The sequence below is a fragment of the Lontra canadensis genome, unplaced genomic scaffold (genome assembly GCF_010015895.1).
Source record: "Lontra canadensis isolate GAN:19392208 unplaced genomic scaffold, GSC_riverotter_1.0 scaffold79, whole genome shotgun sequence".
Classification (NCBI taxonomy): Eukaryota; Metazoa; Chordata; class Mammalia; order Carnivora; family Mustelidae; genus Lontra; species Lontra canadensis.
In genome coordinates, this window is record NW_022631073.1 from 481,542 (window position 1) to 497,521 (window position 15,980).

The window sequence follows — 15,980 nt, forward strand, 5'->3', positions numbered from 1 at the left end:
TTGTTCTGAACATCCTGCTTGAGGCCAAATGCAGAAGCCTGCTCAGGTGGTGCTGGTGGACCAGACGGGCTGGGGTAGGGGGAGCCAAACTGTCCTGGCGCCTGGCGCGGCCCCCATCCCCACGGGCAGCCGGGGCAGGATGTGGGCAGGCTCTCCAGTGGAGGGCACGCCATCTCTCCACACAGACCCCCGGGACATACCTGTTTGGGCACAGACCAACAGTCCTCCTGCGGCTCCAGACTCCTGGTGCAGGGCTCAGGCCTGCCCTGGCAGCCCACCCACGTCAATGCAGGGACTCTGGCTCCGGGAGCAACATCGTGCCCGAGCCCCCGTCCCCTGTACTCACGGAGCACGAGCGCCTGTTTGCAGGAGTGCGACCCCACGATGCAGACCACATCGACATCCGGCCACTGCCCACTCAGCACCTACTCAATACACGGTGCCCCAGTCCTGAGTCCCCACTGCTGCCCATGGCGCTGGATGCTTCCTCCAGAGCACTGGCCCCCACCGCACAGGAGACATGAATGTCACCCAAGTCACCACACCAAGACCACGAGTCTCACAGACAGAGGCCATGGGCACTTGCCCCTCTGCCACCCAACACGAGGCATTCCTCCAACAGGAGGCCCCTGCCACCAGGAGACTGTCCCCTCCCGACGTGGACCATGAGTCCTGTCCCAGGCTGTCCCATGGCAAGACACCATCCCTTTAGGATGAGGACCATGAGCGAGCTCCCCACCAGGACACAGATGTGCAGGACCCTCCGTGTGATGCCGCGGCTCAGCCACGGCCCCTCCGATGTGTGCTCCCTGCAATGAGGACAGCGACGTCCAGAGAAGCTGTGTTTTGCTATTTCAAGCATCTCGCAGACTCCACTTACCTGGTGGAGATAACATTTTGGATGAACCAGAAAGCCCTGCAGATGAGTTTCCGAGCCAGCCTGCAGCTGGCGTGGCCCTCAGTGACACCGTGAGGCCCCTGAGTCGCCGCCATGGCTCTTGTGTGATGGGGTGTGACTTGAGACCCTGCCCGCACCCGGACAAGCTGGGGGGCCAGGCTGAGTCCCTGTGCTCACGTGGGCGAGGAGCCCTCCTAGTGGGACACCGTTGGTCTGGGCTTCTGAATCAGCTGTGGGTGGTGGTTCCTGCCTTTGTAGGCTCCACACGCCGTTCCCTAAAGTCCTCATGCCCAGGTGCCACGCCAGCTTGGCGTCCACGTGAGGCTGCCATGGCACTGGGAGGCGGCCCAGGTCTGCAGGGGGCTCCCTGGGCTCACGCTTCTTCCAGGCGTCTCGCCAGACCTGGGGATCTTGGGGGGACGCGTTGGGCAGGGCGGTGACTTATGCATACAAATTGTGTAGTGTCAGTGTCCTTGGGACCCACTGTCCCTCGGGCACCCTTGGGGCCTTCCACACACACAGGGGCCGCTGTGGGTTGTCTCCCGGTCTCCGACTCCCACTGGATGCTCTCTGCTCCCAATTACCAACCTCTCAGCCCACAGCTGGGGTCCGCACAGCCCGGGCGGGGGGCGATGTGGGCGTACCCTGCCTGCATGTGCCATCTGCAGGGGCTCCTGGGGGCGTAAGCCTCTGTCCTCTCTGCTCTGTGTCCAGCCCTGTGACCAGCCCTGCAGATGGGTCTACTGGACTCACGCCTGACCTCCAGCTGCCAGGACTTCACAGACAGACGTTCTCCCTGGGGTCCAACCACATCCCTGTGGCGGCACGAGGCGTGGCTGCACACTCTCCATCCCGCCTCTGTAGCCCTTGGTTGGCAGGAGCCTGACTGTGCCCGGGGGCCCCTGGAGGGACCTGGTTCCCATCTCCAGGGTGCCAGAGTGGGGAGGTTTATAGCAGGCGAGGGCCTCCTGGCCTATGGGATGGGAGGTGGGGCCTCAGTGGGGCCACCTTCCGGGGAAGGTGGGCTGGGATGAAGCCTTCGGGGTGCAAGTGCCTGTGGTATGTGCCCCGTGTCCTCTGGGGCTCTCACCCTGTCCCCGTCCCCACCTCTGGGCACATGCAGAGCTGGCCTCCATCTGAGCCAGGGTCCCTCCTCCCCGACCTGTGGGCAGCAGAATAGTCTTTGATCTTGGATCCAACAGGGAAAGTTATAACCCAAAGGTGCCTGTTCGATAATAAATCATGGAATAAAGCTTCTCCTTTCACAAGGTGAGAAGGAGGCCCCGGCATGAGCAAGTGGGCAGGGTCAGCAGTCCCCAGAGGACCGGCCATCCTCAGAGCCAGGACCCGCATGCATGGCCTCTGGCTGCCGGGGACACCCAGGCCTGAAGCCCAGCAGCCACGCCCTCCCCACCCTTAGAGTGAGGGTCATGTGGGGGAGGAGGTGGTGGGCCAGCAGGTCCACATGGGCAACAAGTGGGGACGGATGTGGCCTGGCTGCAGCCCCGTGTGTCCCTAACCCTAGCCCCATTCCTGCCGGCTCCATACCTGTGTAGGGCCCTGAGTGCTGTGGGCAGAGCTGGGCACCATGTGGGGCCTCCAGGACAGCTGCCTTTGCAGACGGGATCTGTGCCATGAGCCCGCCCCCAGCAGCTGCTCCTGGGTGCTAGCCCCCGACAGCTGGCACTCACACCCTCTGAGCTGACCATTGTCCCAAGGCGGGGCTCCTGGGGGCTCAGGGCTACCCCCGACCACCGTGTAGAGCCCAGGCAGGCAGGCAGGACAAGGGGTGAGGGGCAAGACTGTTCACCCTGAGCCCCGATCCAGTGCGTTCCCCACAGACCCAGCCGTGCCCGTGTCGGCAGGGCCCACAGGGGCCCCCCTGTAGTCCCTCATTCAGAGGGGGCCCTGGGGGATTTTGGAGGGGTCCGGGGGCAGTGGGGTGCCCTTCAGCTAATTGGCGAGTGCCAGCACTCTCCAGCGGTCGGAGGAGGGCAGAGCCCCAAGGTGAACTCTGGGGGCGGGTTGGTGGCCGGCTGGGCAGGCGTGAGTGGCTGCAGCAGACCGCGCCATGAGCAGTGGTGGCCGCTGTGGCAGCTGTGTGCTTGCACCGCTCGAGGGATGCTGCTCAGACCAGTCGGGCATCCGGAGGCCTCGGGCTGCCTGGGGTCAGCATGGTGACCCTCTGCCCCGGGGAGCTAGACAGGCCCACGCGGCATCGCCCATGCTCTCTGCAGAGGGCGGGCACATGCCACACACGCAGACACCACACGTATGCACACATGAAGACCACACACCACACCAGTGTGCGTACACCACACACGCACGTACCACACACATGCACATGCGCACGCAGATAACATACCACACACGCGCACAACAGCACGCACAGAAACACACGTGTACACAGGCACACAGATAACACGCCACACATGCGTACACACACACACCGCAGTGCACACACATGAAAACCACGCACACGCACACAACAGACGTGTACACACGCACACAGATACACACCATTCACGTGCGCACACAAGACAACACACGTATACATACAAGATAACACACACCGTACATGTGTACACACACACGCACCACACAAACACGTGCACACAGAAGACAACACACGTGTGCACACACAGACAGCACACACGTGCACATGCACACACTTGTGCCGGGGAGGGGCTGACACACTGCAAGGCCAGAGATACTGGGATGGCTCCGACCTCCAGCCACATCCTTCTGGAAGTCTGTCTGAGTGGCCCTGTGCTGCTGCTGAATGGGGGACCCCATGCTCTGAAACATGACACGACAGCAATGGGATCACCACACTGTCCTGAGTGGACTCCGGAGGCCGAATCAATATTGAAACACGCGAGGTTTAACACTGAACTTCTTTGGTTTGATAATGAGGCGGCTCTGCCGGGCCTGCCGGGGTGGAAGGGCCACGGGGGACACCTGCCTGGGGTCGGGGTGTCCGGGGCAGCGGCCTCTCTGGGCTCCTTGGCCCCAGCCTGGGCCTTGTGGGCAGAAGCAGGAGCCACATGCCGAGGTAGGTCCGCCCCATCGAGGACGAGAGACGCCATTAACCAGCCTCACAAGCAGCAAACAGTGCAAAATACTGTATTTTGTCTGACGGCTCTGCAGGTGCACATGGCACGGCATCGGGTCTCTGGCTCCTACTGGCTGTGGAAGCCGGCGGACAGGCTGCACAGAGACGGATACTGCCTGGCAGTCGTCTGGTTGACCTGTGAGGACACGCAGGGCTGGTGGGGGCTTGGGACATCGTCAGGTTTACAAGAATCCCGGGAAGTGAGGCTCCTTGTGCTCAGATACTGAGCGTTGGCCCTGGGACACCAGACACCCGACTCCCCCCGAGGCATGTCCTGGTGGGGCCTCCCCCAGACAGCAGAGCGCGCCGAGGTCTCACAGCGACGACAGCGGTGCAGAGCAGTGAGACGGGCACTCGAGTGTCTGGAAAACACCGACTGTGTGTGTGCACGGTGCATCGGGTGTGTGCACGTGTGGCGCACGTGCGGTGGGCATGGAGTGCGTGCGACGCACGCACACGTACAAGCATGGAGACGTATGCACACGTATATACGTGTGGCGCACATGTGTTGTGTGTGCGTGTGTGTGCGTGTGTGCCACGGGTCTGGGAGGAGGGAGGGAGGAATGGCTGGGCCGTCCTACACACGTGTTCTCAGGGGTCCGGGCTTTGCCTCTGTGGGGACCCCGGGCCCTGCCTCTGCAAAGGGCCCCTAGCTCCATACACAGCTACTCTGATGGACAACTGTCGTCTGAGTTGGGCCTTCAAGCCCAGATGCTCCTGGAAATGCCAGCCCCCCTCTTCTCAGGGCTGGGAATGTTAGAGCCCCAAATGACCTTGTTGGGGCAGGGTACGGTCCTGACAGTGGCTGGCTTTGACACTCGAGTCTGCTGACGGACATTTGGGCGTTTCTGAAGGCTCAGAGCCCCTCAAAGACGCCGGCTGGTCCCCTGGAGGACTGTCACAGGCTGCCCCTTCTTCTCACATGCACCTGGGTTGGGTCACAAGCCCAAGCGTCCATGAGGCTCTCAGGCCTGTGGGGGCTGCACCCAGGGCGGCCGTTGAAGGTGACGGTAGTGACATGGACCGGCAGAGGGGCCTGGGGTGACGGTCCCGGTCCAGACAGGCAGGCTGCCTGTGCCTTGGAGTAAAACTTAATGAGACACACACTAGACACTAGAAAAACTGGGGGTACCTCCTGCTGTGGCCAGGCTGGTGGGGCAGGTGGGACTCACCCCAGAGTTCCCTATGGCCCACGCCGGGCACGGAGGGTATTTTCCTGATAGAACACCTGCTCCGTTCCTGGGCTGCCCTGGGGACTGTGTACTATGGGATCAGAAAGCTGGAGCCTGGGACATGGACGGCCCGTCTGACCTTAGGATTAGCAGAAGCAGATGTGGCCCAGAGCATCTTCCCACTTGGGTCCTCCGCAACGAAGGGTCTGTGGGGGTGCCGGCCACGTCTTAGAAGCGAGCCCCCGCTGGCCTCCCGTGCAGGACCCTGCCCTGCGCTGCGTTTGTCCGCCAGGGTTCGGTGGCGTCAGGCCGGCTACACGGTGGTCTCGTTCTTCCACGGCCCTGTCCTGATATTGCCGATGCCATTGGCACTGAAGGAAAGGACTTCACACAGGTCTCCCTTGAGCTGCCCGTTCTGTCCGGGGCCAGCGAAGGGCAGGGACTGCGTCCTCCGGAGCATCTCGAAGTGCACGGGCCCGGAGGCCGACTCCCTGCCTGGCCTCAGGGGGCAGCCGTAGAGCACTGGGCTGCTGTCGCTGCCCTCGGGCTGGCTGACCAGGGGGAAAGGGTCGCCCTGGGTGCAGCAGGCCAACGTGTGTACCCCCAGCGGGCCCTCGAGCGAGCTGGGGGGGCTGTCTGTGCGTGAGCTACGGGGGCTGCAGTCCAGGCTGGACGGGATGTGGTAGGCGTACTCTGGCTCCTCCATGGCCGCCCGGTGCCGGCTGAAGTAGGGGGGCTTAGTTCGGGCCTGGAGGCCCCTGTGCAGGTGTGGCTCGTGTCCAAAGGCGTCCTCCTCGTGCACGTGGACGTGGGCCGCGTCCTCCATCGGCTGCTCGCAGTGTGTCTTGGCACAGCACGGCGTGGCTGGTGACAGGCAGTTGACGTGGCTCTGGGCGGCCTGCAGGTTGGTCAACTTGCAGTGGCTGGTGGGTGGGCGGCCGAAGCCCCGTGGCTGGCCTGGACACGGCGAGTCCGGCAGGCAGGCCACGTGGCCCATCGCGTCCCCGTTGGTGTCGAGTGCGGGGCGGGCGGCGAGCTGCGTGGCATGTGCGTCCCCGCGGTGGGGGCAGCAAGACCACCAGCAGTGCCACACGTCGTCCCGCTTGGCACAGTGGTGGATGAGGACGAAGAGCCCCAGGGTCACACAGAAGGCGCCGTACAGGCAGCTGAAGACCATGTCCAGGAAGTGGCCCTGAGACACGGCCAGTGCCCCGAACGCCCAGGTGGCCGCGAACAGGAAGAGCGTGAAGGCCGCGGCCCGCAGCTGGGCCTTGAGCGAGTGCTCATTCTGCAGCAGGGAGGCGGCCAGGCCGTCGCAGGCGCGTAGCGGGCCGGGCCGGGCCCCGGGGTGGTGGCCGGCCTCGGGCCCTGCCAGCCGCTGCTGCTCCTCCGTCCGCAGCCTGAGCTCGTACCTGCGCTCCGGGTGCCGCCGCAGCTGGACGTAGGTGCCCAGGAAGTAGACACAGGTGACCAGGGTGATGAAGGCCGCCGGCCCATAGAACGCACCCAGGCTGGGCTCCCAGGCCATCCAGCAGCTGCGGGAAGACAGGGGTCAGTGAGGGGTCGCCCGAGGGGGCGAGTGCCTGGCCGTCCTCGGGCCGTGGGAGGACTTCCTCTGCGGTGCGTGAGCTTGACCGTGGTGAGGAGACGCGGACCGTCCCACCTGGCCGGCCCCTGCCGGGACAGTGTGGCCCGGAGTCTGGGCGGGGGGGGCCGGCCTCTCGGCCTTCCGTCCCCGCCTCAGTGTCCCTAGTGCTGGAGCCCCCGAGGGAGCAGAGCCAGTGTGTCCTGCAGGCTTGGCCTTTTGGGGACCACCAAGGAGGAGGAGCGTGATCGGGGGTGCGGGGCGCGGTGGGGCCGCGTGCAGTCTGACCTGGTCCCAAGTGCAGCCCACAGCGCCCAGGGAGGGGGACTCGGTGAGAAGGGGGACTGCTGGGGGGGAACACATACGGGGGTGCTGGGGGGGAACACATATGGGAACACATACGCAGTCCCAGGGGCGCCCCCACAGGTGGTCCGGGCATGGGGAGATACAGGGGGCCGGGAAGGAGCCTCCACCCACTCGGTGCCCGGGACTCACTAGGGCACGTCCTCGTTGTCCACGCCGTAATTCCTGATGTTCGTGGTGGCTGTGACCCCGCAGATGATGAAGGGAACCCCTCCGCCGATGAGGTAGGACCTGTGAGGAGAGAAGGTCCCCCAGGGGCAGCCTCCAGCGCTTGGGCAGAGGTGGAACCCCATGTCCTGACAGCACCAACCCCCCAGTTGGGCTCCTGCCAGAGCCAGGCCGCCCCCCTCCACCTACCACCCTCCATTCCTCTCCTTCCCGGCTCCCATCTCCTCCCCCACCCTTCCCTCCTTTCCTGTCCTTAACCCATTCTCCTCCCTCTCCTCATCTATCCCCCTCCCTTATCCCTTCCCACCTCCCCCATCTCCTTTCTGAGTCCCACCCCTCCTTACCCTCCCCTCCCCGTCCATCCCCGCCCCCATCCCCTCCCCCACCCTCCTCTCCTGTCCTCCAACCCATCCCCCTCCCTCCCTCACACCCTCACACCTTTGAGCCGCCAGCAGCCTGGCTTCTCAGCTGCTTGGGACGCATCTGGCCTCTGACACCACCCCCAGGACAGGCCAGTCTGGATGGAGTTGGCCCCCACCCCGGGCCGGGCCTGGCCTGACCTTCTTGCCAGCAGGGTCTCGGCCGGCAGCTCCATCTGAGGGCCCTCTACCGTCTAACGTCCGACCCGCTGAGGCTGGATCTCGAGCATGTGAGGATCTCGCCGGTCTGACCGCGTGAGGGTCACGGTGACCAAGGGGCCGTCTTGCAGATGATCACAGGGAGGAGGTGCCCCCTCCTGGATGCCACAAACACCCCAATGGGCCGATGGCTCTTTGTCCCTGACAAGGGGAATGCCACTGGCCCCAGGTCCATGGGTGGGAGCAGGGTGACCCTGGGGCTCTGTGCCTCCCAGAATTCTATATACAGAGAGCATGTCCTTCAGAACAGGACAAATACAGACATTTTTCTGACAAAAATAAAACTGAGCGAATTTGTCACCAGCCAACCTTCCAGAAATGCTCAGTTTTGTCCTTTAGGCTGAAGGGCTACTGCACCAGATAGAAACCCCAAGGAAGGGAGGATGCCAGAAATGCTATTACGGCAAACATAGAAATTTTGTTTTCTCTTAATTTAAAAAAAAATATGATTGTTTGAAGGAAGAGTTGTAACACTGCCTAGGGAGTTACTGACACATGCGGACTGACGGACGCTGCAACTGTGCCACCGAGACGGTGGGGGGACGGCCCCACAGGGGCGGCTGCTGCGCACACTCTCCGTGAACTAGCGTGGCTGTCACGCCCAAGATACGGGGAAGAGTTCGTGGGCTGCTCTCCCTAAGGCAACACAAGACATCAATAGGCAAAGGGCGAATGGATAGTAAAATGAAATGTGGAAAAATGCTAACATAATCCCAAAGGACAAAATAGGACAGGAAAGGAGGAGCGGAAGGAGAAGAAGTAACACCGGAAGACAGGCGGACGGTGGTTAAAACAAAGACCTAGACCGTCTGACGCCCTGGGCCGGCAGAACAGGCGGGGCAGGGGGCACCGTCCACCGGGGAGACGCAGGGAGGCTGTGGCGGCCACACCGAGGCCAGAGGACGGACTTCAGGAGGAGGAAAGACGTCAGTGTCAGCACCGCCCACGGCGGGACACGGCGGCCAGGCCCTGCGCAGACGAGGCCAGAGTCGTGGCCTGCGATCCAGTCACCTGCGCTCAGCCTTTGTTAGGACAACCAGGCAAGAGATTAGTAAAGAAACCGAAGATTTGGGGGCATCTGGGGGCTCCGTCGTTATCTGCCTTCGGCTCAGGTCATGATCTCAGGGTCCTGGGATCGAGCCCCGCATCGGGCTCCCTGCTCAGCGGGGGGCCTGCTTCCCCCCCCCCCGTGTGTTCCCTCTTGCTGTGTCTCTCTCTGTCAGATAGACAAATAAAATCTTAAAAAAAAAAAAAAAAAGAGAGACCAAAGACCCGAGCGACGACATGACTCACTTTGCCCCGTGCCCTTCCTGGAGCGTCAGGCTCAGTAACAGACGCACTCACTCCGCCCCCGCTCGGGCTCCGCTCGCCGCGCCAGACGACGTGAGAGCCGCGGAGCGGGCCCGGCTCGCCTCCCCGGGGCTGCGATCACACCGAGTGTCAGGTCTGACTGCCACGGTGTCCGGCCGATGAGTGACAACACAGTGACTCGGAGAACCACATACACTCGGAAGCGAGATGACGCACTTCTGAATCATTCGTGGGTCGAAGACGTGGTACGGGGGTCTAGAGAACACTTCAAAGAAGATGAGAAAGGAAAACAGCACGTTTCTGGGAGGCAGCGGAAGCAGCCCTTGGGGGGACATTCATGGCCCTGATGTCTGTGGGAAGAGGGGGAGGCTGGATGGTCACGGCCGGGGCTCCACGCGCCGAGGCAGAGAGAGCCAAGTAAACATGGAGTCCGCAGACGGAAGGAGCCGGAGAGCCAGCGGGCAGGGCTGAGGATGACCAGCCCAGAGTGAAGTCCACGGCAAACGGATGGCCCTGCCCTCACGCCCCGCGGGGCTGGCGAGAAGAGGGAGACGACCGAGGGCGAGCCCGTGTAAACAACCGTGGCCAGCGCTGGAGCGGCTCAGAGGACGTGGGCAAATTCCCCGAGAAAATACAAATTAGCAACAGCGAGACGAGCATCGGAAAGCTGAAAACTCTCTCGATGTTGGTTCCAAGATCCACAAACACCCAACAGAGAAACTCCCAGGCCCCCCGAGTGCAACCGGGGAAACCGGACCCCGTCTGAGGGAGAGATGACGCAAATCCCTGCCCAGCACGCTCTTCCAGACAGCGAAGGAGGCGCCCTGGTCAGAAAACCCGTGGAGGAAACACCAGGGCCGGTGAGAGTTAGCGCAGACACGCAGTGTCTTTCATGAAATCAAAGTTGCTCATCGTGGAAGCACAAGGAGATTCTGTGAGATCATTTCACAGACGTAGTAAAGCACTTGACAGAATTTAACACACGTCTGTCATGAGAGATCTCAGCAAACCAGGACAGACAGGCCGTCCTCCATCAGCTGGGCGGCATCGAGGGCAAGGGCTCGTGGTCCGTCCCGGGGCGCTGGCTCCGAGCAGGGCTCGCGTCCACGCAGTGGGCGCACAGCGGGTGTAAGAGGGACAGGGTCTGCTGGCGGGGGGGCGAGCCTGGCCCCACGACCTGAACCAGAGCATTGTTCCCACGGATGCGCACGGGGGGAGAGGGAAGGAGCCCTTTGGGTCCAGCCTTGCACGCAAAGCGGGGTGGTGAGCCAAGCCAGAAAAGGCTGTAGGGAAAACATCCCTGATTGCTTGTAATGGCCGCAGGAGAAGACCACAGGTGAGCGTGTGCTGGCGGACCCGGCCCGGCGGGGGCCCGGCCCGGCGGGGGCCCGGCCCACGACCATCTGTGGCCCTGTTCCCAGCGCTGACTGGGCTCGAAAGCCCCTCAGAACCGGCAGAAAGCCACTTTCCCCGAGCCATGCCTCCACCCTCCAGGGAGAAGAGGACCCTGGGGTTCCCGTCACTCCTCCTGTAATGCAGGGGAGGCACAGAAGGGGGAGCGGGGGAGCCTGTGACAGGAATAGCGTGAGGCTGGCTCTGCTCCAGCAGGTCGTGCTGCTGGAGCTGGTCCCTCCGGTGTCCCCAGGGGGACAAAGAGGCCACATTGCTAAGCTGTCAACACCTGGGGGCAGCTGGCCCTGGAGACACCCTGTTGGTGCCCCCAGGCGACATAGCCCCCTCGACTCCTGGCCAGTCCAGGAGCGGGACACCATTCCCAGCAGACTGACCGGCAGCCAGGGCCCTAGCCCCTGGCTCCTGGGGACCGTGCCCTGCAAACCTTCGCGGCCATGCTTCCTGGAGGGTGAGGGGGCCACAGCCGCATTGCCTCCGGCCAGGCCTCTCAAGCCAGGGGGTGCCTCTTCCTTGGCTGGGGCTCCCCTGCCTCTGCCTGAGTTGTGTCAGCCCCAAGTAGCCAAGCCCGCTGGACGGCGGCCGAGCTCAGCTCCCGGTGCCCCCGGGCTCTGTCTGCAGAGGGCGCTGCAGGCCGCGGCAGGGCCCCACCCCGGACGCTGTCTTGTGGCTGCTGGGCATTCGGCGTGGTGGACAAGCAGGACATCCGTGGGCCTGGCCCGGCCCCGATGCAGACCACTCTGCACTAGCCTCAGCGTGCACAGTGCCTGGGGCCACCGGTCGACGCCAGCCACACCCTCTCCCCTGGGGGCTCCTGTCCTTCCCTCCTGGGCACCCTGCCCTGCTGTGCTCACTGACCCGCCATCTCTCGTGACACTGAAGTCCTGTCCGCTGGATCGGCGGGCCTGCACGGCCCCAGAGGACATTGGCCCATTTAGGACCACGCACATGTCTGCGTTCCCGGGTCCCCACACAGACTGCCCAGGGCAGGTCTGCCGGATGTCTGGGAGCTCACCTGGCTCCTGGGGGCAGACCAGCCTCTTCCTTTAGGGCAGGGTTCCTAGATAGAAGGAGGAGCCAGGACCCCAAGGCAACCCCAGCTGCTGCCCTGTGACGCCACACAGGACCCTAAGATGTGCACAGGGCAGGACCACAGGCCCCTGGGGAGGAGAGTGTGGGTGGGGGACAGGCCTAGGCTCCCGAGAGCATGGGGACAGTGGCAGGGGGGAGATGGGACAGCCAGTGATGGGCGGAGCATGGAGCAGAGCCACATCCAGGTTTGGGTGGTCTGATGAGTCAACGGAGCGTGTACAGGATGTGCACGTTCGGGAACATGAGGTCCACCCCTGGCGCGGGCTGGTGACGGCCCCAGAGCTGGGGTGTGCTGACCCCGTGCTGCGGATGTGGCTGAGCGGCGGAGGAGGGATGGGGGTGGTCCAGGCGACCTGCTGTCATCGCAGGTCCTTGCAAGGGGACGCGGAGGTCAGATGGGAGGGAGGTCGCTGCATGGCTGGCTGGGAGCCAGAGGGGGGCCGTGAGGAGCGTAGACGCCTCCAGAAGAGGCAAGAAACCGTCTCTCCCCGGCCACACCTGGAAGCAGCCCAAGAGACGGACTCTGGGTTTCTGCCTGCCAGGGCTGTAAGGAAGCAAATGCGCTGTTTTAAGTCAGTACGTCTGTGTTTGTTTGTTTGTTACGTCAGGAGCAGGAAAGAACATGGTCCCGAGCCGCACACTGCTCCTGACGTCCCCCACGGTGGCATGTGGGTCTGAGCTGGATGTGGGTGTGGGCTGGAGAGGGTCACCCTCAAAGAAGTGCAAACACGCCTCTAGCTGCCGTGAGTAGGAAAACTATCTGTGACCCACGTGACCACATGCTCCCGTGAGGTGCTCACGAGGGCCTTTAACAAATCAGCAAGACAGACAGAAGGACGGTGGGGAAGAGGCTTGAGCGGGTGCGCCACCGAGAGAAAGCCCGACGCCCTCAGCGTGGCCCAGCCAGGGAGCACGGCGGCCGTGGGGCGCTGCTGGCAGCCGGGGAGCCTGTGCGGGTGAGCACTCGGGAGGAGCTGGGCGTCCGGGCCGCAGCGTCCCGTCCACAGGAGCAGGTGAACTGGGCCCCCGGCCTGCGTCAGCTGAGCTGCCCAGATGCAACCCATGCGTGTGTCTGAGAAAAGCCACGGGCAGTGAAGGAACCAGATGTAAACGGTAAGGCCCGTGGGCCCATGTGTACTCAGAGCTTGTGACCGGTGCCAACAGAACCAGTGTCTGGGGACACATACTTGGGTGGACAAACTGTGAAAAGAGGCAGAGAAAGTCCCAAGAGAGAGGGCTGTGGGCTGGGTGTGAGCATGACCCCGGTGTTTCTGGCCAGGGAGGCTCCGTTTCTCCCCCGAAGGGCACAGGACAAGTTCTGGAAGCATGCAGTGATGTTTCAGGCTTTTTTTTTTTTTTTTTTCGTGTAAGTGTTCTATTTAAAAAACAAAAAAACAAAAAAACAAAAACCCCAAACAATCCAGAAGGAAAACGGAGCAGACCCCCTGAAACCCTGGTGCAGGTTGGTCAAGGCCACACCTGACCGGCGGCGGCGCCGGCCTTGGGGCAGTGTCACACCCGGGCCCGGCGCGGCACACATGCCCGTGGCCGACTGGAACCAGGGGTGCAGCAGGGACAGGCCAGCTCCTGGGACCCGGTGGAGCTCCAGGCAATGGGCACCGGGCCCTCCAGCAGGTCCTGACACCGGGAGCCCAGGCCACGCTTCAGCTGCCACACACTTGCCAAATCCCCGCACACGGGGCACGGCTCCGCCTTAGCCCCCGGAAGGTCGGTGCCGTCTATACCACATGCCCTGTTCCCACGCGCTCAGCTGGAGGAGCATGTGGTGTGGGCCTGTGCATGCGCACACACACCCAGAGGGCCCGCCCAGGCCGGGAGCTGACTGTGACAGGTCAGTGCCAGCTGCTGCACCGGGGACGGGCGAGGGTGGGCCCTGTGTCCAAGTGGGAGGCCTCCTGGTAGCCTGCCCCTTAGCTCCGGAGGTGGAGACCAGAGAACCATTGGAAGCCCATGTCAGGGCTGGCCCAGTCAGCAGCGCATGGCGGCGGTGCCCTCCACGCCCTGTCGAGATCTCTGCCTGGTTATTCCCACGCGGCCACTTGCTTCCTCTCCGCCACCAGCCAAGCAGGTGTCAGCCGCGGGGGAGTGGGGGGTTGGCGCCGGTGCTGGCTGCTGTGGGCCTGTGTCTCAGAGGACGGGCCGTCACGGATGCTGCCCGTCAGAAAGAGGAATGGGCCCAGGACACGGCCGTTCACGCCCCAGCACTGCGTGGCAGCGATGGTTTCCCTGATGTGAACTTTCCAGCCACTGGGCTCTTCTGAGCCGGCTTTGACAGCACGAACGGGCCATGCTCTGCCCGCGGGCAGCTGGCAACTGGCCAGGCCTCCAGGGCCACTGGAAACCCCGAGCTTAAAGTCCCAGCGCCAGCCTCCCACCATGTGTTGGCCACGCCTCTCCTCGCATGTGGTCACTGGGAGCCATGCTGGGCGTGCGTCTGAGGGGCCTCAGTGTTAGGGGTTCATTGGACACAGAGGAGGTCAGGGCCAGGGTCCCAGCAGGAGAATGGGGACCCGGGAGAGCTGAGACGACACTGCACTGGCAACCCGTTCTCCTGCCCAGACAAGACCACGGCAGCGTCCTGTCTACCTGCCTCTGCGGGGGGACGGCTGCGACAGGAGCTGAAAGAAAGCCTCTAACCGTGAGACGTCGGTCCCTGTCACGAGCTGAGCCGGTCAGTCTCCAGACGCCTGCCCACGAGCCCCACAGACACGCGGACGGGGCCAGATCCCAGCCCTGACAGACAACCCAAGCAGCGAACCCACAGCAGGCCGCGCTCGAGGTCCTGGAAAGAGCTTGTAAGTCCCCTATGCTGCGAACACGGCAGCCCCCGGTGGGCCTTGCGCTCTGCTGCCCGGTGGGCCTTGCGCTCTGCTGCCCGGTGGGCTTGTGCTCTGCTGCCCGGCCCTCTGTCTGGTCTGCTTCTTCCTTCCTCGAAGCAGCGCGACCAAGAACCCGGGCTCTAAGGGAACAAAACTCCTGCAACAGAGAGAAGGGAGGCGGGCACAGCAGACTGGTCCCCCCGCGGTTGGCCCCAGGTTTCAGAGCCAGCAGGGGGACCCGTGATGGGGTCTGGCCACCAGCTGGGGCAGTGAGCCCACCTCGCCTTCCTGGAGGGCTCCGTCCTCTGGCCGGCCGCACCTGAGACACGCCCCGTTCCCCCCAACACAGACGCAGGAGCTGCGGTCAGGTGAGACGGTCACAGAGCGAGTGTCTGCAGGAGAGATGCAGGGACGGGGACAAGCCAGGGTGTGGGGTTCTCAGCAGGGTCCCGCCCCATGTCCCTAGGGAGGAGACGGACGGTGGCGCTGGGGGAGGGGCGGCCAGCGGCAGGGAGATGGGCTGGGGGTGGTCATAGCCTTTGGGAGCGGCCCTGGCAGCGTAGCCCCAGAGGCCCTGAGACAGCTCTCTCCTCCCCGTCCATCTGCCGGCACCGCCCCCGTTGACGCACGAGGAGCCTCTTGTGCTCGGCGTGGCAGCTGCTGTGCCTCCGTGGCCTGTCTCCGGGGCGTCCGCAAAGCACACGCCCTGTGCCTTTGTAGGGGCTTGTAGTGCTTCTCCCCCGGACCTGGTGTCCGTGGAGGTGTCCATGGAGGAGGCCGCCCGCCACGTGCAGCCTCAGGCCGGTGGGCCACCACGACTGGGCTCCGATTGTCCCCCAGGGGCCCAGGGGCCCCGCTGAGTCCGGCTTTGGGCCCGGCTTCCGCAGACTGCGTCTCTCTCCTCTGGAGCCTGTGCCCTCGCCTGCTGCTGACCATCCAGGTGGACCCCGGCCCGGGAGGCGAGGGGGTGGGGGGGACTCGGGAACTCAGGCCGGTGCTAGCAAGAGGCGGAGGAGCCCCTCCAGAGACTGACCTCTTGGGCCTTCTGGACCCCGACTGGCCCTCCCGGCAGAAGACACTTCCTGTCTTGAAGATCGTCCCCTAGGACTGCTCTGCTTGGGGCTGTCCTGCTGGCGCCCCCACTCACGGAGTCAGTGCCCGCCCCGTCGGTCGCCGGGGAGCCGTCCAGGCTGGGTGTGCATGAGGCAATGCAGCCCAGGTGAACTCGAGCAGCACAAATGTCCCGGGGGCCGCTGTGGGGCCGTGGGAACCCACCCCAGGCACTGCCCCCACACGGGGTCCGTCTCCGGGTCCAGTGAGCACCCTCTGCGCCGGTCGAGACTTCGGAGCTCCAAGCGATCGGACTGACGGTTTTCGCTGAGACCAGG

At 63.8% G+C, this 15,980-nt stretch overlaps 1 protein-coding gene across 1 annotated transcript in view; it reads right to left on the bottom strand.

Annotated features, from left to right (window-relative positions):
- Positions 1-5,498: 5,498 nt before the first annotated feature.
- Positions 5,499-15,980, bottom strand: part of ADGRA1 (adhesion G protein-coupled receptor A1) — a 29,160-nt gene continuing 18,678 nt past the window's right edge. Inside the window, exons 5-6 of the mRNA XM_032882051.1 lie at positions 7,266-7,364; positions 5,499-6,720 (exon numbers count right to left, since the gene is read on the bottom strand). Of these exons, the coding sequence (XP_032737942.1) occupies positions 5,499-6,720; positions 7,266-7,364 (1,321 nt within the window). The remainder of the gene's footprint in view (positions 6,721-7,265; positions 7,365-15,980) is intronic.